The sequence below is a fragment of the Citrus sinensis genome, chromosome 3 (genome assembly GCF_022201045.2).
Source record: "Citrus sinensis cultivar Valencia sweet orange chromosome 3, DVS_A1.0, whole genome shotgun sequence".
NCBI classification, from domain to species: Eukaryota; Viridiplantae; Streptophyta; class Magnoliopsida; order Sapindales; family Rutaceae; genus Citrus; species Citrus sinensis.
The window spans coordinates 15,565,338-15,592,890 of NC_068558.1; the positions used below are offsets into that span (position 1 = coordinate 15,565,338).

Consider the following 27,553-nt stretch of genomic DNA (forward strand, 5'->3'; position numbering starts at 1 on the left):
TTAAACAAATATTATAATTAGGTTTAACACCTAATATGCCAGTTTTCTTGTTTTTAGGTCCAGTAGTGGTGTAGTCAATTAAATAAGCTAACCCGGGGATAATTTGAGAACATACAATAGTGGCTATAACAATTAAGTTTGTAAATGAACAAGTCTAATCATTTAATTCCAACTCTACTCCACTATAAGATTGGAACTGACCTCCATAATTGTATGCTCGAATAATAGTTTGTCGCAAGCCACATTGATTTCTTTACTTCATAATCTTTTATACCACATCGTTAATTAAATCGATATCTCAACTCTACAATCAATTTAATTACATCTTATTCCTTGATACTTACTAGTTTTCTCTAATGATCATCTTCAACATACTAAATATATTGACACACTTTGGCAAGAGAATTTTATGATCAAGTGCCGAAAACTCATCAAGAGATGTGTTGTACAAATTCTATATTGTTAATCTATAACTTCAATACTCATAATTGCTCCCACTAAGATATCGGGTAATCTTGACTACAAGTATGTGTCGTGCCCATTGATAACTCAAATGGAATAACAATTACAATCAGGAAATTATAACTAACTCAAGATTAAGATTACAGTAAAATCAATGCCTATAAGATTTAATAAGCCTGACAATCATTTCAATGTCAACTAAATTGATATGTGATCCAGCTCAATGTAGTCAAAGTATATCAGTAAATTTAGATATGATTAAGACAAATCATTCAATGAATTTACTACAGTCTAAACATAAATAGAGCGCCCAACTCTATTTATCAACTGCGAACTTAATTTATTTAATCATAAGATAAGTTGTATTTATGTCTTCCGTGAATCCATATGATACATATAATATGATTAAACGGACCTTATTCAAAATATCTATGCAATTAAAAATATCTCAAATATTTTATTGATCAGAAAATAAATAAATTAATATGTTTTAAAAGAGCACATAATCCCAACACATTTCTCATTGGAGCCTGACATAGTTTTGATCTGCCATTATAGCACCAAAAATTTTTCACAATAGGTTTTATAAGGTAATGTATAATCATTAGGGATTCAGATCTACTTATTCTATTCTTAGCTTCCTTTTTAGATCTACTGATCGGAGGTTGGGAAGAGAAAAAGAATAAATCGATACATTTAAACTATCATAATTAATGTACACGTCCGCGAGTCTTGAAAGACAAATCAAGTCAAGATGATGATAATAGAGCATTCATTTTCATATATCATAATTGAGACGTATCAGTGGAGAATTCAATCACCATATGGCACTGTATAGTCCTTGTAAAATATCACTTAATTCCCCAGTCAAAATTCATTTAAGTCCCCATTGAAAGAGTTTTTAAACCTTTGGATGAGAATGGTAGCTTTTGTTGAGCCCCAATCTATTTTACTTGTTTTCCTCATTAATCTTTTAAACTAAATATATAATAACATTCAGGTGTACTTTTAAATATTTGTTGTACTATTTTCATATTTTATATTAAAATAACTACTTAAACTTTACCAGTTTTTAATAAATTGAGAATTTTAATCATTAGTCATCTCTGTTTACACAAATAAAGATTGAAAAAAAATGAACATTATTTTTATGAAAAACCTCAATTTTAATTGCCTCCGAGGAGGTAGGTAAGTGGTGTTAAAACAATTTTATTTAGCTGACGAATCAAATTCAAATTTTGAAAAAATTAAAGCACTATAAAATAAATATAAAATTTTAACCAACCTTACCTTTTTAAAAAGAAAAATCAATTTATAAATTTAATTTATTGATAAGGACGACGAGATGGCACAGAAGATTTAAACACAAGAAAACAAAATAAAAACAAAAAAGAAAAGAAATTTAAAAAAAAAAGAAGAAACAAAACTACATCAAAATGAATTTTTATAATCATAGGGAATAGGGATGGACGGATAGTACCTGGCACGATCGTGCTTCTTTGGTCCTTTATTTATTTATTTTTTTCAGTTTGTTTTTTCCCTGCTGATCAACTCATTTTGTGATCTTTCTTTTATCCACACCAGACATTTTCCTCAGCTCTAAAATAAATCCGAGTACATTCTTCTCATCTTGAAGAGACTTGGAAACAGATTCTCACTGCTTGCATCTTTTTGCCCATGCAATAATTTTGGGCCACTCAGTCTCAAAGATGAATTGACCCAATGTTTCATATGAGTGAAACCAACAATAGAAAGGAATAAAAGCCACATCCACGAAACCGAACATTTTCTCCCCAAAATGAGGATCGTCTCCAAGCTCTTCCTGCAATGTTTTCAGAATTTCAATTAATTCCTTCGTTACTTCCTCCAGTTGTTCTGTTTTTAAGGCCCATATCTACTTTCTATCTGTATAAATCTGCAAATAATTATTTTACCTCATTTAATAACATTCGTTATTTATTTACTAGAGCAACAATTTTTTTGATTCATGACTAGGACAGTTTATTTTTCGACTGAATGTATATAGTGAATAAAGATTATATTTATATTTTAGCCTCTTATCTCTTCTGCAATTCGAATTCGGATGGTAAACTAAATAAAACTGTTTGAAAGCTATTCTACCAAATTAATTGGAGACCAAAACACTTATTAAAAAACATTTGTATAAATTAAGATATAATTTTTTTATGATATTAAGAACCTTTATCTTACTCAATGTTTTATAAAAATCAATTTATAAATAAAAATAAAAACAAATCTATTATTTAGATTTTTAAATTTGTATCTATTCATATTTTAATCAAATTCAAATTTCAAATGAAAAAAAATGATACCTAAATTTTATCGTTTTAGATACCAAAAAACTACAATCAAAACTTAGAACAAATAAAAAAAAATCAAAAAGAAAGAAAGATAGAACACCAAAATTGCCATAAAATATTAACTCTATCAATCATAATATTAAACACACATTCTTGTCAATATAATCGGGAACTAGCTTCGCACCTCACCCCGGGAACTCAAGGGTGCGTAGCTTGCTTGTTAAAGGGGTGTTTCCGTTCCTCCGTTGTGGGATAGTTTTTCCCTAGTTCGGTCCTATAAGAAGAGTTCTCTAGACTTTGTTATGATCATAAAGACTACTTAGGCGCTTAGCCACTCCTATATGGAAGCTTAGGTCATAGTTTTGGCAGAAAGAGGAATTGTAGCAATCTTTGATCAAAGAGCGTTAGTGCTTCGGTGATTCAACTGCATCACAGTTGATTCGAATAGAAAACGGTGCTTTGGATTGGGAGCAATCATTAATGGTTGGGCAAAAATTAAGGGGAAGGATAAAGAAAAGAGTGATGTTGTTGATGCTAAAAAAAAAAAAACCTCAACAACTGAATTTATTTTATGGAGGATAACAGAACGAACCCAACCTCAAATGTCAATTCGATCACAACGTTTCAAATCTGCCAACCACAAAACATGGTTAGGATGCAATGGAGGGGATTCGGGCATAGATCCTCCAATATCTAAGTTAGATATTTGCCATATAAGAAGGGAAAATGGGCTGGAAAAATTAGAGATAATGTTGGAATTCCATGGATTTTCGGTGTTGTTGTTGAAGATCATGTAGTAAGTAGAATGGTTGAAAGGTTGATAACTTGTAGAGTTAGTTGAATTCTTCATCTAATGCTCTCTTTAGCTTAAATAGGACCTGGATTGTGGGTGGTTACCTCCTCGATTTCAGCACACTCTCCAACAATTACCGGTAGTTGTCTATCAATTGAGGGTGCTTGAAAAGGTAGTGGCACATAACTTTCCTAAAAAATAAGCCACATTTATCAAACAAATTTTCAAGTCCAACAACTTTAGGTTGTACTAATAACCAGGTTGGCGACATAAGCTTCAAGTTATATTTACATACTAGGTTACTAATATAGGCTTATGGTTGTACTTATAAACCAGGTCGTCAATATAGGTTTAGGGTTGTACTTACAGACCATGTCGCCAATATAGGCCTGAGGTTGTACTTATAAACTAGGTCACCAATATAGACTTGAGCTTGTACTTATAAACTTAGTCGCTAACATAGGTTTCAAGTTGTACTTATAGTCAGTTGAATGGCAATAGGTTCCGAGTGCGCTTGGGTCAGCTCTTTTTCTTTAAAAAAAAAAAAAGAAACTTGAATTTGTTTGGGTTTGTGAAAATCTGGTGACTTGTCTTAAGCACCATTTGCTTGTTGCGTTATCACATTTTTTAATATAAATTTTGCTAGGTTTTAGAATTGTCCTACTTTGTTCTATCCAGTCACTGATGAATAAAGTAACATGGTGTCTAGTTGGAGGTTGCTATCATTTTGCTTTGTTGATGTACTGTGTATTGGTATTGAATAGAAAGTTAAGGTTTTAAGTGTGTTAAGGTTTAGGCAGTAATGGAGTTTAGAGGCAACAATAATTTGCTTTGAGAATTTGTAAAATGCAGTTAGAAATTCGTTAAATGGGTTAAGTGATATTGAATCGGGAATGAACAATAATCAAGAAATCAGAGGAGATAATGAACTAGAATCAAATTACAGTGTGGCGGAGAGTGAGTCCAAGAAAACAATAAATGAAAATGTAATTGTGGGGAATGATCTACACAGGCAGGCCGATGACAAATCCGATGATATGTTGCTTAAAAATAACGGAGATGAACATGAGTAATACAGCATGAAGAATTGAAATTTGATACAACAATTGAAGAGATTAAAGACGAGTCCAGATTCCAAATGATATTACACTTAGGTTATTGAGGGAAGATGAGATAGCTAGTGGATTAGGTGATGGAGAAATTGCGGTATACATAGAGATGAGTAAACTTGGTTTCAGGTTGCCAATTCAACCTTATTTTGCTCGAATTTTGTTAAAGGCTTTGAGTCACGGTCAACTTAATTTAAATGGCTGGAGGGTTTTTAGTGATATGTATGTTTTGTGGGCCGAGTAGAACAATATTGAACCTTGTTTTAAGGAACTCACGCACTTGTATCTATATAGTAAACATGGGGTATGTCATAAAAGATAATACTCTTTTGTCCAAATCAAAAGGTAGAAGAGTAATGCTCAACTTTTCGAGCTCATGTAGGGGTTTGAAAAGTAAACACTTTGTGGTGGGCGGAAATTAGGGTAAGGACGTAGAATTAAAAAAGAGTTGGTCTAAAGTTCCTACTCAATTTAATAGACCACGTAAAGAAAGTTTTATTCAGGTTGAGGTAAGAATAGGGTTGTAAACTAACACTTGTGTTTTGTTGTATTGACTTGGAAGAGGAACATTGGCATAGATGACAAATTAAATGCAAGAGTTAACAAAGAATTTTTAAATGCAAAGGACTCGAAGCTTTTGTTAGCACCTGAGAGATTGCTTAGCACTGTTCTCATTTTCAATTTACCCCAAAATTGTTCATGCTACAATTTTGGTCTGTGTATATATTACAAACTTCCTCAAAATATCTTAGATGCTCAAAATCTCTTAGATGCAAATATGGATTCTCATATTCGAAACCATGAAATGTTGGTAAAAGTTGGATAATACATGGTTTGAAGTTGAATCGAGACGCTTCTAGAGAAAATATTATACGCGACGGTGCTCCGGTTCTCATTGGATTCATGTAATCTCTCAAAGTTCTTAGTTGATTCTGATCATGTTGAGATTAGTTGTCTCCCTGATCAACTGGAGGATTAAATTGGCCTAAAATATTTTCATCTTGGATCTCGTCCATGATTGGTGGTGGTGATTGAGATCTACGAATTAACCTACCACTTGAAGTTCGAGACCAATGTTTCATGCAATGATGATGATGTGTAAGTATAAAATTATGTTGTAAAGTTGATACACGAACAAATGAATAACAAATAAAAAATGAAAAATTACACAAATTAAAGACAAAAGAAAAATTAAATAAATAAGATAAATGTACAAAAAAATAAACAAAAAATTAATTAACTAAAATTAAAATAACTAAATAGGCAATAAACCAAACATATAAACAAAGTAAAAGCCAAAAATAAAATAAATGCAAAAATTAAATTGCAGAAATAAATAAAAGAAAAAAAAGAAAAGAAATAATTAAAGTGTAGGCTCTTTTTCTTTTCTTTTTTCAAATTTTAAAAATTACCAACCAAGTAGTGATTAGTTCAAATTAATGGGCCTTGTAATTTTTAAAGTCAAATTCCTTTTATTGAGTCCAAATTAGGTCCAAAGAAATCAAATTTTGGTCCAAGAAAGTTCAAGTTATATGTCCGAATTTGAGGTTTATGGGAAATTTTGGCAAGGGACATATTCGAAAATGTTTTGTGATTTGGTGGTCCAACCGTAATTATGAGAAGAATGAGCCAGAAACTTTTTGTGGTACAACTGAAATTATGAAAGAGTTGAGGATTGAACAAAATTTAAGAAAAGAAAAAGGGGGTAAAAGAAAATTTACACAAAAAGTTAAAAAAGAAAAAGAAAAAAAACAAAATAAATACCTCTCATCGGCAACGACACTAAAAACTTGACACGACTTTAAGGTAATTTCTAACTCCCAAATATAAGAGTGTCTTATTATATTATAACTCGGTGAGTCCGATGTCGATTCACAAATAAATGATTTAATTTTTTTTTATTTAAGTTTATCAAAAACATTAAATTAAAAATTAAAAATATGCAATTTAATTTAAGAAAAACTATGAAATTGAATTAGTTAGTGTTATGGATCCACTTTTAGTAATAAATACAATTTTACAAATTCTTTTTATTTTTATTTTATTTCTCAAAAGATTAATTGTATAAATTAAAATAAGTTTCCCATTAGTTTTATTATAGATTAAGAACTTAATGTGCCAAAACTCAATTTGTCTACAATAAGTCAAAATACCATTTTTTCCATATATTATACTAAGATATTAAGAATTCATTATGCCAAACTCCCATGTTTGTGTACAATAAATCAAAATTTCAAAATATAAAATATGGGTAAAATTAAATAGAAAATAATTCAATTTGTACAATTAAAAATAGAATTTAATTAAATCATATTTTTTTACTAAGAGTTCCGCCTTCCCCTAACTATGAATATTTAGCTAAATATTTTTGAAATAAAGGAAATTATTAAAATTGAAAAACACATAATTAAAAAAATGGAATTTGAAAATTGAAATAAAACTAATTTTATTTATTGAAAATATATTACAAAGAGAGATGAGAAGAATAATTTGGGGGGAAAGAAGAGAAGAGAATGTGTGAAGAGGTGTGTTCCCCACCCTCTCTATGTATACTAATACATGGTAAATTCATACCACACAAATAAATAAATCTAATTATATCTTAGCCTTACATTTGTCACACTAATAAAGTATAAACTTAACTTAATCCACTCAAGTATATCCAACACATTCCACTCACAATTACCATACCTAATATGATAAAAACTTATAATTTTATAATTACCACATTTACCGTGGTAAAAACTTAAAAATTTACAACAAAAGTCTCGAATCCTTCTCGACAATGACATAATTTCTCGGACTTTCAGAATCTAAATTTGACATCCGCACATTTGTTTGGAGCCTCAAATTGCATTATGGATGAGAACCGGAATCTTCTTGTGAATCGGGTTCATCTGCAGAAGCATAGGGGTCTTATTAACCAAGTCCTCATCTCTGAACTCATACTCTACCCCTTTCTCTGCTAGTGCAATCCTGACTCTAATCCCAAACATGCTGGGCCAAGAATCCAGCAGAATCACCTCGTCCGCCATCGTAGCAAAAGCTTGCAGCTAAATTAATTAACCCGAAAATATCAAATTTAAGAGGCCATGAAGTTGATGAAAGATGAATTAAGGGTATTTAGTGTGCATTTATAGTGACGTTTTGTTTTAGTCTTGATCTTTTATTATGTATAAATATTTTGGGTTCACTTCATTTGGTCTTTCATATTGAAATAGAAAATAAATCAAACGTATTCTTACGCTAACTAAATATTTTAATTCATTTTAGTCTTTAAGAAAAAATAGATTAGAATTCTTTAAGCAAAAGATCCTTGTCGTTCAAGGCTGGACTGAAGGTTCAGTGTTTAGTAATTGGAGGGTTATTAAATTGTTTTAGTCTTGGTCATCTTTGGCGGGCTCACAGGAAAGTATTTACAATTATTATTTAAATCTTTGGCGGGCTCACAGGAAAGTATCCCTTTTTCCTGCCAATTGAGTAAACCGGCATTTTGTCATTGTTTCCGTCACCATTCTGTCACATTTTTTCCTTTTTCCTGCCTACGTACCCAAAATCTAGGGTCAAGTCAACCTTTATTAAAAAAAATTTCCAAACTCAACACATTCGAAGGATTTAAATTAGTTTGAAGCGATGTTAAAACTTAACTCCATAAATCACTTTTGCCGACATATCTGATGGGTTATATTTGGTATTGATCTTTTCAACAACACAACAACACTCTCGATAACCTCCCTCACATAATTATACTTCACATCTATGTGTTTTATTCGAGCATGATATGTTTGGTTCTTCGCCAGAAATATCGCGCTTTGGTTATCACAGAAGACCTCAATGTTCTATTGGATTACTCCCAAATCAATTAATAAACCTTTCAACCAAATAACTTCCTTTATAATCTTTGTTGCTACCATGTACTCCGCTTCCATAGTGGAAATAATAATTTTCCATTATAGAATCAACCTCCACTTAATCAAACCTCCATATAGCATGTTGTTAATCTTTGCTTGTCAAGGTCTTTGATAAAATCATAATCACAATATCCAACACATTGTTAATCACAATCTTTCTTGAATAATAATCCAACATGAACTATCCCATACAGATATTGGAAAATCTATTTCATCGCAAGCTAATGGTTTTTTCCTGTATTGTGCATGTATCAGCTAATCATACTCACAGCTTAAGATATATCAGACCTTATACACAACATAGCATACATAAGACTACCCATAGCAGTAGCATATGGAGCACGAGCCATGTAGTTGCACTCCTTTTGAAAAGTACAAATTGGTTTAGTTTTATCATTCTTACAAAACCTTTCTAGCACCTTTTTTCAAATAAGACTTTTGAATCAACCACACACTCCCACTCTTTTGGTCTATATTAATCTCTATCCCAAGTATTCTCTATGCATCACCCAATTCTTTCATCTTAAACTTAGAAGCTAGCTGCTTTTTTAATTTTTCAATCTCACCTCTATTCTTTAAAGCTATAAGCATATCATTAATATAAAGTAATAGATAGATAAAACTTCCATCTTGTAGTCTTATAAAGTAAACATAGTGATCGTGTTGACTTTTGGTGAATTTTTACCCTTTTATGAACTAGTCAAATCTCTTGTGTTACTGCCTTGATAATTGTTTTAATATGTACAAAGATTTAATCAATATACGCGCATGCTCCTTCCTAGCAACTTTGAAACCACAAGGTTGACTCGTATGGATTTCTTTCTTTAAATCTTCATGTAAGAATACTGTCTTAACATCCAATTGAGTTAATTCCAACTCATATTCAACTACAAAGGCAAGTAGGATAAAAATGAAAGCATGTTTTATAATTAGAGAGAATACTTCATTGTAGTTAATACTTTCTTTATAAGCAAAATCTTTTGATATGAGCTTTTCTTCGTATCGAAGAGTTGTTTGATTTAGAAAACTTTGCTTCTTAGTGTAGACCCATTTATTGCTAATAAACATTTTCCCCTTAGGTAACTTTATAAATTCTTAAGTCTGATTTTGATGAAGAGACTTCATTTCTTCTTCTATAGCTAACTTTTCACCACTTTCACTACTATATCTAGTTTCATTGAAGGTGTTGGGGATATCATTCTTTGCATGATAATAAACTAAACACCCAAATACATGAATGGAGTTATAATCTTGTGCATGCTTTGCAGACCACATTTTCGTTAAAAATTTTTCCTCCAATTGCAGCAGAAGGCAATCAATTTATTAAATGACTTGTATAGCTTATAGCCTCAACCCACAAATTTTTATTTAAACTAACATTAGATAACATACATTATACTTTCTACAACAAAGTACGATTCCTATGTTCAGCTACACTATTTTGTTGTAGAATATGTCTCATTATGAAATGTCTTTGTATACCCCCACTCTGGCATACTTGCAAGAACAAATCATAAGTATATTCACCCATATTATCATATCGTAGTACTATGATCTTTCTACCAGCTTGAGTCTCTGCCAATTTCTTCAATTTCACGAAAATCTTTAGAACCTCATTCTTTGCTCGCATGATGTACACCCATACACGTTTAGAGAAATCATCAACAAATGAAACAAAATAATGGCTTTCACTAAATGATGTAGTCTTGGTTGGACCCTCATAATCGCTATAAACATATTTAAGAACCTCATGAATATCATGATTAGCCATATCAAACTTGACCTTTTTTTTCTTGCCTATAATACAATGTTCATAGAACTTCATTTTACAGGTGTTGGTACAATTTAAAAGCCCATGCTTCATCAGAGTTTATAGAGAGTTTTCTCCAGTATATCCCAATCGTAAAGGCCATAGCTTAGTGGTGTCATTATACGCCTCAGAAACATTAGCTTCATCAGTTGTATCTTCTTTCAAATAGTAAAAATTGTGATATTGAACCCTTTGTAGAATCACTATAGCCCCATATGTGAACTTCATTGTGTCAGCTTCAATGGTAACCTTGCAGTTTTTAGCTTCTAAAGCACCTACAGAAATTAGATTTTTCTTTAAGACTGGAATATAACGTCTTTCAATTCTCTAATTATTTTATCGAACATCTTGAGTTAATTTTTTCCTATCCCTATCGTTCGATAAAGTTGATTATTCCTCAACATAACTGCACAAATTTCAAATTATGAAAATCCTTAAATCATTCCCTCATGAGACACAAATGATTAGTTGCTCCAGTATCAAGTATTCACTCACTTGAATTAGCCACATATGTTGTAGGCGTAATACTTAGTGAATAGTCAGAGTCTTCATCTTTACGTGCCATATTTACTGTTATTGGTTTCTTCTCATCTATCTTCTAAGTTTTCAAACAATCTTTCCTCCAATGGCCTCTTTCAGGATAAAAGAGACACTTATCTCGAGCAACATTTTTGCTTCTCAATATGGACCAAGAATTCTTTATACCCGTTTCTTCTTTTTTCCCATCGCCCTTTCTCCGATTGACAAGGCTTCAGATGATGCTCTTTTGGAATATTTGTCATTATTTTGAATTTTCAAATTAGTCAATGTTATGCAGACATCTTTAAAAATGATTATACTTTAATCATAAAATAAGGTAGTCCTAAAATGACTATATTCTTCTCAAAGTGAGTGCAGTAAAATTATAGCCTTGACTTCATCATTAATATTTTTATCAAAATTTCTCAAATTTATAAGTAGCTTTTCAAATTTTGAGACATGGTCATGCATTGACACATTGGACTTCATTCAAAAGCTATATACCTGGCTTGTTGCATGAAGGTGATTTTCAGGGCCTTTCGGCAAATACTACTCCTCTAATGTATGTCATAAGGTCATTGTACACTCCTCATCTTTCACCAAATATTTCACCTCCTTAGTCAAGTAAGATCTAATTTGACCACTGACTTTCTCATTCACACAATCTCAAGTTTCTTCGTTATACAAGTGTCTTTTATTTTTTAGAGTAACGTTGAGATCGTCTTGAATAATGGCATCCATAACTTTGCGCCTCCATATGTTGAAGTTGATTTTCCCATTAAACTTTTCAACATCGATCTTTCAGCGTCTTATAACCGATGCTGAATGATAATGTTATAAGTCTCACCTCCCAGCTGAAGTGTCTCCTAGAATAGTCTGGACAGATATCTCTGTACTTCTAGAAGTTTCACCTTATAATATTTTCTCAATAAACTATTTCTACCGGAGAGATCAATATGTATGAAAAAAATACATTACAAAAGTTCTCATAAAAGACTAGAGGGGTCAAACCGGTCCTACTTGAAACCCAGACTCCTTAAATTCTTATTGTCTTTATGATAGAACTCTCCTAAGCATGCACAAATCCAAACCATTTCACAAGTATGATCTGTTGGCTCCAACATATTTGAGAATAGTACCATATATGTAAATAATATTGTATACACGAACAGTACCATATGTGTAAATAGTACCATCTACACTAAGTACGAACTGTTGACTCTAATACCACTTGTTGTGTGTAAAATGTAGAATCAAACGCACCAAATAATCATAGAAAAATAAAAAGACAGGAATTTAACTTTGATTCGGCAATTATGCCTACATCTATGCGAGCAAGAGAAAATAATTGTATTAATAATAATTATTTAAATACAATATTTGAGTAAAAAAATGTCACTTCTCATACCTTAAATACATCGAGTACTCTCACACTCGCTAAAATAGAAAGAGTATTTTAATTATTCACTTTCAACAATTCTTCACTTGAATTATTTTTCTCAAAATTTGAGATGAAATGAAATAAAAAAATACCTGCAAGCTTGCACTATCACTATTGCACCTAACCCTTTAATTGCATTTCAACAATTTCGGCCACCTCCAAATACATGTCAATAATTTCAGCCACTGATTCGAAAGACTCTTTAATTTCTTCCAAAAAAAAAAAAAGAAGTCTTGCATCAAAAAAGTCTTCATAATTTTGCAAAAGTCTTCATGCCCTATTTGATTTTAACATATTAATGGTACATGACATCCATACCGAAGGGTAAATTAGTCATGAGACTTCACAATTGAATAAAAAATAATGGAAGAGAAATGATTTTAACTCATAAAGCATGGTAGATTGACGCCACAGAATATTCCCAAGAGAAAAACAAAATAGTAATAGACAAAATTCATTGTCCTAGTTTATTTTGAAGGGAAAATGACAAAGCATCTGTCGCAAGGAGAGATGCAAGGAGAGATACAACTAAACTCGCTACAACAAACCTGCACGATACAAATACAAGTATTATAAGCGGAACCCAACATTTAAGTCATCAACCACCTGAAAATAGCAGGCAGCACGATTGTGCTGCTTTGACTTCTCTCATCGTCTAGCTATATCCCTTTACTCAACTCTAATTTTTTCCCTCAACACTGAAACAAATTCAAACACTTTTTTCTCATCAGGAAGTGCCTTGGCAACAGTCTCTCTCTGCAAGCATCTCTTCACCCAAGCAATGAATTTGGGGCACTCAGCCTCAACGCTGAACTTTCCAAATGTCTCATACGAATAAAACCAACAATAGTACGGGATCAAACACAAATCCACATACCCAAAGTTGTCTCCTCCGAAAAAAGGCTTGTCTCCAAGCTCCCCTTCCAAGGTCTTCAGAACTTCGATGAACTCCTTCTTTGCTGCCTCCTGCTCTTCTCCCTTTGTGGCCCATGTCTTCCTCGAAGTATCGTACATCTGCAATTTACTTTTAATAATGTATCAAAAAGTTTATTTGTAATATACAAAATTTAGCACTTTTAGCATCCATCTCAAGACAACAATATCAGCAGCCGAGGGGTGCAAGTCTTACAGAGCCAAAATAAAGGACTGAATTTAAGTTTTCTTAGTAGTATGCATATTTTATGATAAACTCAAGTTCATGACTTCTCCATTTTGATCATAATTCATTGCTCCTCATCATTGGCCTTCACATTTTTTTCTGAATTTACATCATAGTCTACTCAAGTTTATGATATTTGTATTATAGCCCCGTCGAATCAAAATCGTGATTATGCCACAGCTTGCATCAACAATATGGATCTTTTTTTTTTTTTTGGTAATAAAAAAAAAGAACCCAGAACAGAATTCTCATAAACATTAAGTTAATTACTTTAGTTTAATCTGAAAGTTTCAGCTTCTATATAAGTTAATTACTTTAGCTTGGTTAAGAGATCAATTAGATCTGAAAGAGAAACAGAATTCTCATCTTGAAATTGATTATTTTAATCTGAAAGTTTCAGCTTCTTTGCAAGCTAATTACTTTAGTTTAGTTAAGAGACCAATTAGATCTGAAAGAGAAACAGAATTCTCATAAACATCTATCAGAAAATCAACAAGTTACCTTCTTGTCAATAAAATCGACCCAGAACCTCGCTTGAGCTCTTTGGTAAGGATCGTAGGGAAGCAATGGAGCCTTGTCCTTCCAGACTTCATCAATGTACTGAACAATGATGGATGACTCACAGACCGATTTGCCATTATGGATAAGAACCGGGATCTTCTTGTGGACGGGATTCATCCGCAGAAGCAGCGGGCTCTTGTTGAACAAGTCCTGTTCTTTGTACTCATACTTGACGCCTTTCTCTGCCAGAGCAATCCTGACCCTTATCCCAAACATACTGGCCCAGAAATCCAATAGAATCACTTCGTCCGCCATTGTCACAGAACCTTACTGAGAATTAAGGGCGAGTGAGTGAATAAATGAAACGATGAATATCGAAAAGTCAGGTTTTATGAGAGTGTGTATTTTATAGCGTTCAGTTTGCTGCAGGTCGTTTTTAGATTTGAACAATATTTGAGATGCCGTGTGTGCTACGAACAATACCTGGTCCCGGTGACAGCTAATTTGTGTTGTCGTTTTTTCATTGTTCTAGAAATATTTAATCCTTTATTCATATAAATACCTGGATCATTATTAATTGACCGAGATATTGAACATAATTTTAATTTAATTATTTTTCCTTATAAAAAAAGGTCCAATTGTTCAAAACATGTGCTTTTACATAATCAAATTAAACAATTAATGAGAATTTAATTAGTTAATTCAACAAAAATAGCTGCATGCCAAATCTAAGTTTTTATCAAATGCTTGGCAGCTGGCAGCCCAGCTGCCGAACAGCTTAAACAAATAAGACATTACGTTAATCTAGGTAGATTTCTAATTATATTATTGTAAAAAAATAATAATAATAATTGGTATTTGAGGAATTTTGGTACATTTAAAAATTAGTTTCAAATAATCTAACTTATTTATTTTCTACTTTATTAGTACTGAAATTAAATCTACATAATCAAAATAAATGACACATTTTCTGTTTTATTTGAACTTTATATTCACAAATAGTATTTAGGCTGCCATAGCCGACAGTCCTTAATGGGTGGGACCTTAGAAAGATGAATGCATAAAAATAATTTTTTTGAGATTTTTTATGTTGCTGTTAAAAAGAATTCATGTTCACATTTATTCAAAATTTAGACAAATTGAGTTGAAGTGCAATTATTAGTGTTTTGCTAGGCTTATTAATTAATTAATTATAAAAAAAATTTTATATAAAAATAATATGGCATTGTTGTCGAGGGAGAAGGAATCCTCCTTGTGAGAACAAGATATTTTAACAGTTTCGAACCAGTTTTCTCTTTTTTATTTTTTATTTTTTTCTTTTTTTTGTGGTTCTCAAAACCAAGAAGAAAATATTAGAAAGCTTTCTTGTAATAATATTGTCTTCATTTTTTTAATCAAAACCAACAATTTTATGTTTGGTTGAGCTAGACCTTAGGACAAAAAAAATAAAAAATAAAAGCGCTAAATCTTCGGAGGGCTAAATGATAATCAAATTTATGATAATGGTTAGAGTTCTAACGATCATATAGAAAATTCTTTGGGGAAACTATAGCTCATTTGATCTAGTTATTGGACTGTTTTAGACACCACCAATTTAGCCATCAGCTACGGAAAGAGATTTGATTTCATTTCAGATTTTCAATGTCATATTTCCATTATATTTTCTTATTTATTTATTATTTTTTTTTGTGGAAACCAGAAGGTAATTAAGTAGAATATTTTATACGCAATATGTGTGAAATCTCAACTACTCAAATAACCTTGTATTTGTGTCAAAAGAGCAATCTACCTTACGGTTATATATATATATATATATATTAGCACAAAATCTTTCCAAACATATCACTTTATCACTAAAATTTATTGCCAATTGCTTTTCTTAACTTAAAATTTTAATTTCTTTCATTTTACCATCAATAAAAAAAAAGCAGGATTTTTAATAGAAATTAAGAAAAAAAAACATTTATACTCTAAAATTTGAGGAAATGGTCAACAAGACCCCAAGTATTTAAAATGAGATACCAAGACCACCATTTAACCATTATGCACTTTATCTTTATTATCCAAAAAAATTGACTTTAATTTTTTTTTATAAATATGAATATTATATAAATAATGTAATTTATGCAGTAGACTAACAATATTAAAATATTAAAATATTTTAATAAATTTAAATATGTAAATTATTATATTTATTTTAGTAATATATTTCTATTTATTGTAGGATTTTAAATAAACATTTACATTACGCTACATTTTGCAATTAAAAAGAAAGTCACATACTAATAATGCTAAAATTATTATTTTACATAATATCTAATAGACTATAAAATATTAAAATATTTGTAAATATTGAAAATATTTTAAAATGTATATATTATCATATTTTATTTAATGTTGTTATAATACATTAGAGTTCATTTTTTCGTGATAATAGAGATAAACGATATTATAGTCAAAAGAAGGTCTTGGTGCCCCTTTTTTGAGACTTGGGGGTGTAATGACCCTTTTTTCCAAGTTTTAAGAGTGCACATATCCTTTTCCTTAAAAGTTACGGTAAAAGTTTATTTTCCCTAAAATGTGTAGGTACAAATTTACCTCTGAATTTAAAAAATATAAAATTAATTATATACAAAGAAATAACACTTTTATCAATTAATTATTTTAAATATAAATATTATAGTAGTTTTGACTCAAGGATCCCACATTAGCCCCAGGACATTGGTCTCCAACCAGAAAAGTAAATGCTTTAGCTTGAGAAGCTTCTGGCCCAGTTGGACCATAAAACTCACTAGGATAAGCAGTATTATTAAACCAGACAAAGCAACAAGCAATGAAATCAAAAACAGACAAAGCACCTAAACTATAAGATAAGTCAGCCTCCTTAAACCCTACAAGTGCACGACGAGCCCATGCAAAAATCTTGGTTAAGATATACCAGATTCCAACAAATATACAAATGAAACCTAACAATGACCTCCATTCCAAATCAGCCACACTAACAATCCATCGCTCTCCTCCAAAAAAAGAATTTTACTAAATAATCAAAAATAACACTAGGACTAAAGGTCAAGTTGGTAATTTTCCTTACACCCCCACCCCAAAAGCCCAAGTACAAAACTTGCCCAAAAAATAAAGAACCTTGAATGCTGGAACAAATTTCTTAAGATATCCTTATAACATCGGCAATTTCTTAGTAACATTAATCATTTAGTCGTAAAATAATAAAAACTAAAACATTAGATATTAAAAATAATTATTAAAAAACGTTGGTTGTAGAATAATTTAGAAAAATAATTAAGGAATAAAATGATAATGTCGAAAAGAAACTTATAATTTAACATCAACCCTATCGTCACGCGGCTTTATTTAAAGGTTTGAATCCCAACCTTTTGTTAGGACTCGCATTTCTCATTCCACCTTATTGAAGATAGGGATGGCAATAGATTGGATCTGACCCAAGATCCACATGATCCAAATCGAATGTGGATTGGTTTAAAATGATTGTAAGTTCTTGTATTGTATGATTTTGAGGATGGAATTAAAATTTTCCTAAAATAAATCACATTTGCAACGGGAAAGCGGATCACCACGGCGGACACCCCTACTACAAGAAGAGAACCGCTGGACAGATCCATTAATCAAGATAGATAACCAATAAAAGTCGAGTGAAAGCCAAACTGAGTCAGAGCCCGTAGAAGAAATTCCCATTGGAGAGTACCTAAAGCCTTGGCGTATCAATATTTAGGCCCAAATTTCTACCAAAAGATTTTCGATCCAAAAGGATAATATCTTCCAGAACCATACATGTACTACATTGAATGTGTCTACCTTTTACAAAGGCAACTCGCTGAGGAGAGGCCAGGTTTGACATAATCAGGCTTAATCTGTCGGCCAATATTTTATGAATGATTTTGAAAAGGAAGTTGACAACAACAATGGGACGAAATTGACCAACCTCAGTGGCTCCGTGCAATCTCTGAATCAAAGCCACAAAGTTCAGGAGGATCACGCCCTGCTTTAAAATGAATGAATATACTAAATAAGATCATTCTCAATAATATCCCAAAACCAATGGAAAAATAAGCCAGGAAAACCATTTGAGACTTGGGGCACTAGAGGCATCTAAACCAAAAAAACCCATCCTTTTTCCAGACACATTAGGAACAATAGTTGGCATTTCATTATCTTCAGGACTAGCTTCGTGATAACATTACCAATGGAAAGACCGGTGTAGAATCCGAATTCTCAGCATACAAATTTTGATAAAAATTAAACACTGTGAGAATGGATTCAAGTTTAGTTTCTCCGTTTACATCAGTTGGAAATCTTTTTTTTTTTGTTAGATTCAAAGTAGATTTTATTTTTATTTTTTTGTTAGCATGAATATCATAAACACATTTCAGTTCTCACATATTAGTTAAAAATTTAGATTTTATGTTTATTTTTACGATAATACACTACCCATTTAATAATTATGAATAAACTAATCAAGCACACCAAATAAATAAAACGACAAATAATCTCACAAAATAAAAAAGCCAAAAAAGAAAGCCATTAAAAAAAAATGCAGCAGGAGAAGATTTTTGTCAGAAATTTTATGATATTATTATTTTTTGATTAGGAGGTGGACAATTCAAAACAAACTTTAATTCACTACCTCTCCCATGATACCAAAGAAAATCTTAGAAATTGTCTACAACATATACGATAAAAGATTTGGCTGAGAGCGACTTTATAGAATTGTTAATTGAAGAGTAAATATGTCTTCCACAAATATAAAAAGAATAAATACAATTTAATATCGGGGACATTGGACGATTACATAAAGCAAAAAAAAGAGAGAACTAAAAAGAGAGAGAACGAATACACTAATTTATTAGCGTACTTGAACAAACTCTTTTCTTTTATTCGCCAAACTTCTTAATATATTTGAACTTTTCATGGGGTTCATTGAACTTTTCACGGGAATCATGCTCTTTCTCTTAGGTCAGTAACTTTCCGCTCACCGAACACGAAAGGATCAAGAAAAACAAGATGCGGTGGTAAGGACATTGGACAAAATCAAGGACCTGTCTACCTTAGAGATTCTGTAACATACACACCCAATGCATGCACCACACCTGTCCTGCATATGGAAAAAAAAATGCAATTGTTTTTGTTTGGTAGCCAGCTAACCAATCAGGAGCTGGCGAAGTTGGATCTGTATGTTACAGAATCTGTAACTTAGCCAGCTCCCAAAATCAATTGTCCTTTATTGCAGTTTATCTAGAAGGGAAAATGACAAAGCATCTTCGAGGAAGAGAAACTCAACCCAATACAAATAGTCACATCATATGAATACAAGTAAGCCAAGTACATCAACCCCCTAAGATTAGCCAAAGAACACTTCGTAGAAATAAATTTGTGGAAAATAATGTGATAGAAAGGTTTGGCTGAAAAATAATAACTGCTAACCAAAATAATTATATGAACTATCCAAATAATTTTCTCTAATGTCCAATCAATTTCTGCACGTGATAACATTTATATAATAATTATCAACGTTGTGATCTTTGTGATTACAATACTCTAAGATAACAGTCGGGGACAAAATTAATTATCCTTTATTGGAGCTTATTTTACAAGGGAAACACAACAAATCTGGATACAAACACACAATAGGAAAACAACTATCATAAGCCAAACCAACATCAACCACCTAAAGAATAAGCAGGCAGCACGGTTGCGCTACTTGACCTATTCTCAGCTCCTAGATATGTCCCTTTTTCTCTCTACTCCAATACTAAATTTTTCCTCATCCCTGAAGCATGTTCAAGCACTTTCTTCTCATCAGGAAGTGCCTTGGCAATAGTCTCCCTCTGCAAGCATCTCTTCACCCAAGCTTTGAACTTGGGGCACTCAGCCTCAATGCTGGACTTTCCAAATGTCTCATATGTGTAATAGAATGGGATCAAACTCAAATCCAAATACCCAAAATTGTCTCCTCCGAAGAAAGGCTTGTCTCCAAGCTGCCCTTCCAAGGTCTTCAGAGCTTCAAAGAACTCCTTCTTAGCAGCCTCCTGCTCTTCTCCCTCTGTGGTCCATGTCTTCGTCGAAGCATCATACATCTGCAATTTACTTTCAATATTTGTATCAGAAAATCTGGCTGAAAATGGATAAAATTTAACACATTCAGGTTCCTCATCCCTCTCAAGACAACAAAATCAGCAACAGGTAGGTTACAGTCTTACAGCCTGCTGTAAAATTATGTACAGGCCAAAAACATCCAAAAAAAATAAAGGAGCAAGTTGAATTCTAAGCATATTTTAAGATTTTCACCTAAAAATTCAGCTTAATCGCTTGTTTCTCTTTAATTATTTTCAAGACAAAAGATTCTACTATCTCAAAAATATAGAACTCCCAAATATCAAGCTATTCCTTAAAAAAAAAAAAAATCTATAAACTCACACACCCACTAAAGCTGAAGCCAAGAAATAAACATTAAGAAGGCCACTACTTACTACACTTACTACTGAAACTAGACTTTAACTGCAAATATTCAGCCTAATCTAGTTTATAGTACTCTCACTCTGATCCTCATCGTTGGGCCCTTTACTGATCTTAAGCTACAACTAAAACCTACTAAAGTTTATAATATCTGCATCATAGTGCTGTAAAAACCAAAATCTTCAACTCTATAGGGGACATCTTTTCCCCCTCCGTTCAATGCAAACCCAGTTTATTTGTAATCAAACAACAAATCCATGATATCTACTCGACAATGAAATATTTTAATAACAAAATTTCGGCTTCTATTTTAATAAAATTACAATTAAATCTAAAATTGAAAAAATACCCATAAACACACTTCATAAAATCAACAACTAAGTTACCTTCTTGTCAATGAAATCTACCCAGAACCTAGCTTGAGCTCTCTGGTAGCGATCAGAGGGAAGCAATGGAGCCTTGTCCTTCCACACTTCATCAATGTACTGAACAATGATGGATGACTCACAGACCGGTCTGCCGTTGTGGATGAGAACCGGGATCTTCTTGTGAACCGGGTTCATCTGCAGAAGCAGGGGGCTCTTGTTCTTCAAGTCCTCTTCCTTGTATTCATACTTGACGCCTTTCTCCGCCAGAGCAATCCTGACCCTCATCCCGAACATGCTGGGCCAGAAATCCAACAGAATCACTTCGTCCGCCATTATTACAGAAGCTTACTAAGAATCAACAGTGAATAAATGAAAAGACACGATAAACACGCCGAAAGTGAAGTTACGAGAGTGCATATTTATAGCGAAAAGTTTGCGCTAATCGGTTTGGACTTAGCAAATGTTTGAGATGACCGTACGTGGCTAATATTGGTGTCTTTTCTTTCCAGAAATATATGATCTTCTCCTGGCCACTTCGTGTTCAAAATAAAAAATAAAAAATAAAAAATAAAGTGATGTTATAAAACATTCCAGGCTCTTCCATCTCCAGGATAAGTCATTGCTTCCGTCACAATCGCGCAAGCACCCAACTAAATTTGTTTTGGATAAAAGATATTCATCTCAAATTTTATTGTAATTGATATGTTATTCATTAAATATTGATAATTTTTCATAATAATGACATTATCTTATTAATTAATTGTTGAATGTTAATTGAGATAGCTTTTGTGATAAAAATTTAGGTTGTGTAGCATTATTCATTTTTTCACAATATTTTCTTTAATGAGGAGGGCAACAACCATTACTTAATTAAAATTTCATTCCATGAAATTTAGATGGCAATTTAAGGGCTAATTTGATAGTAAAGTAGTTTTTAAAAATATTTATTGTTAATTCTATTATAAAAATAATTAGTTATGAATAGCATCAACTAACATTTAGTTTTTTTTAAATTAAAATTTTATTAATAGAAAAATGATTACAGCGATTTGTCTTTACATACAGTTGGAATTTCTTCTAACCAAACTTTTTCGATGGAATTACAAAGAGCTAATTTAGCGAGATGATGTGCAGCTCCATTGTAGGACCGTGGAGCAAATTTCACTTGGAAAGAACTCTCAGAGGAAGATAAGTGATGAGTATAATTTATATATATATTACCTTTTATTGTATATTTACTAGTTATTTTTATTTCTTATTTTTAATTAATTGAATTGTTTTACTGAATAGGGAATTAATTTGAGATTATGAACAAAAAAATACATAAAAGATCCATAAGAGGAAAGAATTGAAGAATTAAAGATTATATTCCAAAGCTTCCGCGTGAGCTTAAGATAATTAAAGAAAGATTTTATTTAGCAATTTGGAATGCATGGGCTGGGTATTAAAGGAAGAAATCATTAATTGACCTTTTGTTTTGGAAGTCAAACGTGTGGCTAGATTTCCACTTTTAATAAGGAAATAATATACAAAAGATTTGGCGTGTGAGAGCAAAACAAATAAAACGCCAAAGCCTTTTGGCTTTAGAATTGAAAAGGCGGGGCTCATTTTGAAGACTATATAACCAAGCTTTTTAACTTTTGGACCAAAAAGGGGGAAGGCGCCAGATGAAAAAGGAAGCAAAAGGAGACGCGATTCAGGAGAGAAGACAGGAGCGATAGCAGCTGTTCAGTTTTCATGGCTGGTGTTATTTATTTTGTTGCTCTCAATTTAAGTATATTTAATTAATTTTCTTATATTGAGATTAAGGATGAAACTCTATTAAATAAAGTAATTATCTCTTTATTTAATTAATTTTCTACATGTGTGTTTTAATATTTATAGTTCTTGTTTCACATGATTAGTTGGATGCTATTAAATTTTTTTCACCAACTCTGTCATGTATTATTGATTGTGAAGATTAATATTTGACTAAATCTATGTTTGGATCTATAAAGTTTATATATGATTATCTTTGATTTTATATTTTTCATTAAATTGTTTATATAAAGTGCTTATGAAAACTTTGACTCTTTGTTATTCAATATATTTATATGGGATGCTTAGATGTCATACTATCAAGCAGAAAAAGAACATACATAAGATTAATTTTATTTGAGCTCAATTGTTATATTTATGAGATGATATAAATTGATTTCGAGTTATCACTCTAAAATTGGGAATTAATTAATATTTAAATAATTACTAGTTGAATAGTGATGGATTCTGAAACCTTAGTAATTTTTGTCTTATTGAATTCTCATTTGCTTTAATTGTTTTCTTATTTAATTAGTTTAATTTTCTTTAAAACTCAATTTGCTCAACTAGGTTTGAATTAATATTAATTTTAGATTTAAATTAGACTTTTCAATTTATAACAATTCATGTGGGTTCGACCTCGTTACCACTATACTATCTCTAGATTCGTGCGCTTGCGAGTATATTAAAATTTTTCACAACAAGTTTTTGGCGCTGTTGCCGAAGTTTGTGCTAGAAAGTTAGTTTAATCTAAGTTGATTTGATTCTTCAACTAGTTATAATTTAGGTTGTCTTTTATTTATTTATTTAATTTTTTTATAAAAAAACACAAAAAAATTATTATTTTTTACTTTGAATTCTTGTTTGGTTATTTGATTTCTTTTAAATTTTATTTATTTTTATTATTGTTGTTTTATTTTTCTTCTTTGTCTAGTTAGTTTATGAGTGTTTGGAAAAGCGATTCAACAAATCGTTTAGTAAAAAAAGAGTCTAAAATTGATAGTAGTCAAGCTAGTTCTTCTCAAGTGATGGATGACCCAAATAGAATATTGCCAATACTACCACCAGTGCAAGCATAGAAAACCCCTAGAGATTATTTTTCACCACTTGCAGCCAATCAACCATCTTGTATTGTGTTGCCACAAACTACAGCAACACACATTGAACTTAAGCCCTCTGTCATTCAACTTTTACCATTTTTCCAAGGGTTAGAGAAAGAGGATCCATATTTGCAAACTAAGGAATTTCTTGACATATGCTCTACATTCTGTTTTTAAAATTTTAATGAAGAGTCAATTACGCTTCGTATGTTCACTTTCTCATTAAAAGACAAAGTGAAAGCTTGGTTGAATTCACTTCCTGATGGGTCTAATACTACGTGAGATGAATTGAGTAATAAGTTCCTCACCAAGTTTTTCTCTATATCTAAAACAAATGCCCTTATGAGAGAGATAAGTGGTTTTTATCAAAGAGAGGGTGAGCAATTTTATGAGTGTTGGCAAAGATTTAATGATTTATTCCTTAAGTGTCCCCACCATGGTTTTGAGAAATGGAGACTTATACAATGCTTTTATAATGGTTTAACCATGTCAAATCATCATATGGTGGAGTCTATGAATGGTGGGAGATTTTTGAACCTACATGAAGGGGCTGCATGAGATTTCTTTAATTCACTTTCTGAAAATTCTCAACAGTGAAATTTTTCAAATCAAAGGGAAAAATCATCTCAAGTTTCTAAAAAGGGTCTATATGAAGTTAAGGATGATTTTGATGTGAACGCCACTCTAGCTACTCTTTCTAGGAAAGTAGATGTCTTAGCTCTGAACCAATCAATGAATCACCATCCTAGTGTAGCTAATGAGATTTGTGCTCTTTATTCTAACTTATCTCATACAACACATAATTGTCCATCATTACCAGCCTATCCAAAGGCTTATTCTGAGCAGGTACATGTCTTACAGTCGTATGAAAAATCCTTCAATAGTCCATATTCATCGACATATAATCCTAATTGGAGGAATCAACCTAATTTTTCTTGAAAACAAAATCAACCTTTGTCGAACCAAGGAGGGCAACAATTTAACATGCCCAATCAACAATTTGTCCCTTCTAACCAACTATATCCCCTTGCCCAACAGCCTATGTCTCAATTTGTTGCACTCCAATAAAGAAAACCTTCTTTAGAGGATACACTTCAAAGTTTCATTCAGTCTATCCAACAAGCCTTTCAGTCAAACACTCAAGCTATTCTAAAGCTTGAACATCAATTGGGTCAATTAGCAACTACTGTGGCTGAGAGAGAAAAAGAAAAATTCTCAAGTCAACCAATTCCTAATCTTAAAAGAGTGCATGAAGTTGGATCAAGTTCGAGCCATCTGCATGAAGAAGCAAAATCTATTATGACCTTAAGAAGAGGAAAATTATTTGACAATAAGGTGGAGGTTCGAACAAGAAAGACATTTGAACATACTTCTGTAGATTTAGTTCCATCACAAGCTTCATCACCTAATGATCAAGAAGAAAGTGGCCCACCAACTTACATTCCTAAGGCTCTTTTTCCCTAAAGGTTAACAAAGGTAAAGAAAGGGAGTTCAACAGGTGAGATTATGGAAATCTTCAAGCATGTAAGTATAAACATCCATTTACTCGATGCTATTAAGCAAGTTCCCTCATATGCCAAGTTTTTAAAAGATTTACACTGTCATCATTAGAAGATAAATCAAAATGAGTTAAACATGCCTCTAATGGATCATCAGTGTGGTTAGAAATGAATGAATCTTCTACTAATTCTTCTATCATATTTGCTTCGACAAATTCATCTTCTTCTTGTGGCTGCTTGATAACATTAAAAATATTCAATTTCATGGTCATATTACCAAAGGACAGCTGCATGTTTCCATTTCTGCAATTAATAAAAGCATCGGCTGTAGTTAAGAAAGGACGGCCTAGAATAATTGGGGTGTGTTTCTTAGGATCTTGTACATGCTGAATATCAATAACAATAAAATCAACAGGATAAAATTTATCAATCTGTATCAACACATCCTCTAGAATTCCATGAGATATTTTCATTGACTTATCTGCAAGTTGTAAAATAATAGAAGTTGACTTTAACTCACCTAATCCAAGTTACTTGTAAACAAAATAAGGTAAGAGATTAACACTAGCTCCTAAATCCAACAATACTTTATTAAACAATTGGTTCCCTATAACATATGAGATATTAAGGGAACTTGGATCCTTAAATTTTGGTGGCATTTTACATTGAAGTACATTGCTGGTTTGTTCAGTTAAAAATGCCTTTTTGGTGACATGCAAATTTCTCTTTTTAGTGCCTCATTCTGAGAAGAAGATTAGCCCATCTGTTGAGACAATACCAAAATTAGAATTTAAAGCACTGCCCGACACACTGGAATATGCATTCTTGGGAGAATCTGACACTCTACCTGTTATTATTTCTTCTTCCCGATCTTGAGCAAAAAGGTAAGTTGTTGGGTATTCTAAAAGAGTATAAGGAGGCAATAGAATGGACCATTGCTGATATTAAATGTATTAATCTAGTAAATTGCATGCATCATATTAATCTTGAAGAAAATGCTAAGCCTATTAGGAAGATGCAACGTAGACTAAACCCTAACATAAAAGAAGTGGTAAGAGATAGGGTTAGCCATGTGTAAGTTGTTCCTAAGAAATCTGGTGTTACAGTAGTTACTAATGCTAATAATGAGTTAATTCCCATTAGAGTAACTACAGGTTGGCGTGTTTGCATTGACTATAGAAAATTGAATTTAGTCACAAGACAATATCATTTTCCTCTTCCATTTATTGATCAAATGTTTGATGGACTTGTAGGTCATGATTTTTATTGTTTTCTAGATGGATATTCAGGTTATAATCAGATTCCTATAGCTCTAGAGGACCAAGAGAAAATTACTTTTATTTGTCCATTTGGAACTTTTGCATATAAGAGAATACCATTTGGTTTATGCAATGCACCTGCTATCTTTCAAAGATGCATGCTTAGTATTTTTTTTGATATGGTTGAGCGATTTCTTGAAGTATTCATGGTGATTTTTCTGTTTATGGAGATTCTTTTGATGAATGTTTGCAACATCTAACATTAGTTTTGCAGAGATGTAAAGAAAAGAACTTGGTTCTAAATTGGGAAAAGTATCACTTCATGGTAAAACAAGATATTTTTCTCGGTCATATAATTTCCAGTAGAGGCATAAAAGTCGACAAAGCCAATGTGGATTTAATTTCCAATTTTCCACACCCCAAATCCGTAAAAGAAGTAAGATCTTTCCTTAGACATGCTAGTTTTTATAGAAGATTCATTAAAGATTTTAGTAAAATTTCTAAACCCTTATGCAATTTACTTGTTAAGGATGTACCTTTTATCTTTGATGAATCTTGTCTTGATGCTTTTGAAAAGCTTAAGAAATTGTTGACTTCTTCACTTATCATTCGACCACCTAATCGGAATTGCTTTTTGAAATTATGTGTGATGCATCTGATTATGTTGTAGGAGCAGTTTTAGGACAAAGATTAGATCGTATGCCTTATGTGATTTATTATACTAGTATGATACTCAATGATGCACAGTTGAACTATTCAACTACAGAAAAAGAAATGCTAGATGTGGTGTTTGCACTTGATTAATTCAGATCTTATCTTATACGTTGTAAAATGATTATTTTTACTGATCATGCTGCTTTGAAATATTTGCTTACTAAGAAAGATGCTAAGGCAAGATTGATTCGTTGGGTGTTGCTTTTACAAGAATTTTACATTGAATTTAGAGATAAAAAAAGTTCTGAAAATGCTGTGACAGATCATTTATCTCGCCTTGATCTTAAATTTATTTCAGAAT

General features: G+C 31.8%; 2 protein-coding genes and 1 long non-coding RNA gene across 3 annotated transcripts in view; all 3 read right to left on the reverse strand.

The window, feature by feature from the left end:
* Positions 1 to 12,804: 12,804 nt before the first annotated feature.
* On the reverse strand, positions 12,805 to 14,442 carry LOC102621779 (probable glutathione S-transferase). Its single transcript, XM_006477916.4, has 2 exons — positions 14,027 to 14,442; positions 12,805 to 13,380 (listed from the first exon to the last, which is right to left on the reverse strand). The coding sequence occupies exons 1-2, from the start codon at positions 14,339 to 14,341 to the stop codon at positions 13,036 to 13,038; spliced, it is 660 nt and encodes a 219-aa protein (XP_006477979.2). The 5' UTR covers positions 14,342 to 14,442; the 3' UTR covers positions 12,805 to 13,035.
* LOC127901465 (uncharacterized) overlaps positions 12,805 to 27,553 on the reverse strand; it is a 35,444-nt gene continuing 20,695 nt past the window's right edge. Inside the window, exon 2 of the long non-coding RNA XR_008053626.1 lies at positions 12,805 to 12,972. This is a non-coding gene — a long non-coding RNA (uncharacterized LOC127901465). The remainder of the gene's footprint in view (positions 12,973 to 27,553) is intronic.
* Positions 19,801 to 21,216, reverse strand: GSTU1 (glutathione S-transferase). Its single transcript, NM_001288861.1, is given in 2 exon segments — positions 19,801 to 20,136; positions 20,902 to 21,216. Coding segments are annotated over 2 exon segments (651 nt in total).

Bases quoted from the DNA above. Each gene is read 5' to 3' on its own strand.
- LOC102621779 (XM_006477916.4), bottom strand. From the start codon at position 14,341: ATGGCGGACGAAGTGATTCTATTGGATTTCTGGGCCAGTATGTTTGGG. The intron at 13,381-14,026 runs GTAACTTGTTGA...AGTAAATTGCAG, and splicing joins TCGATTTTATTGACAAGAAG to ATGTACGATACTTCGAGGAA.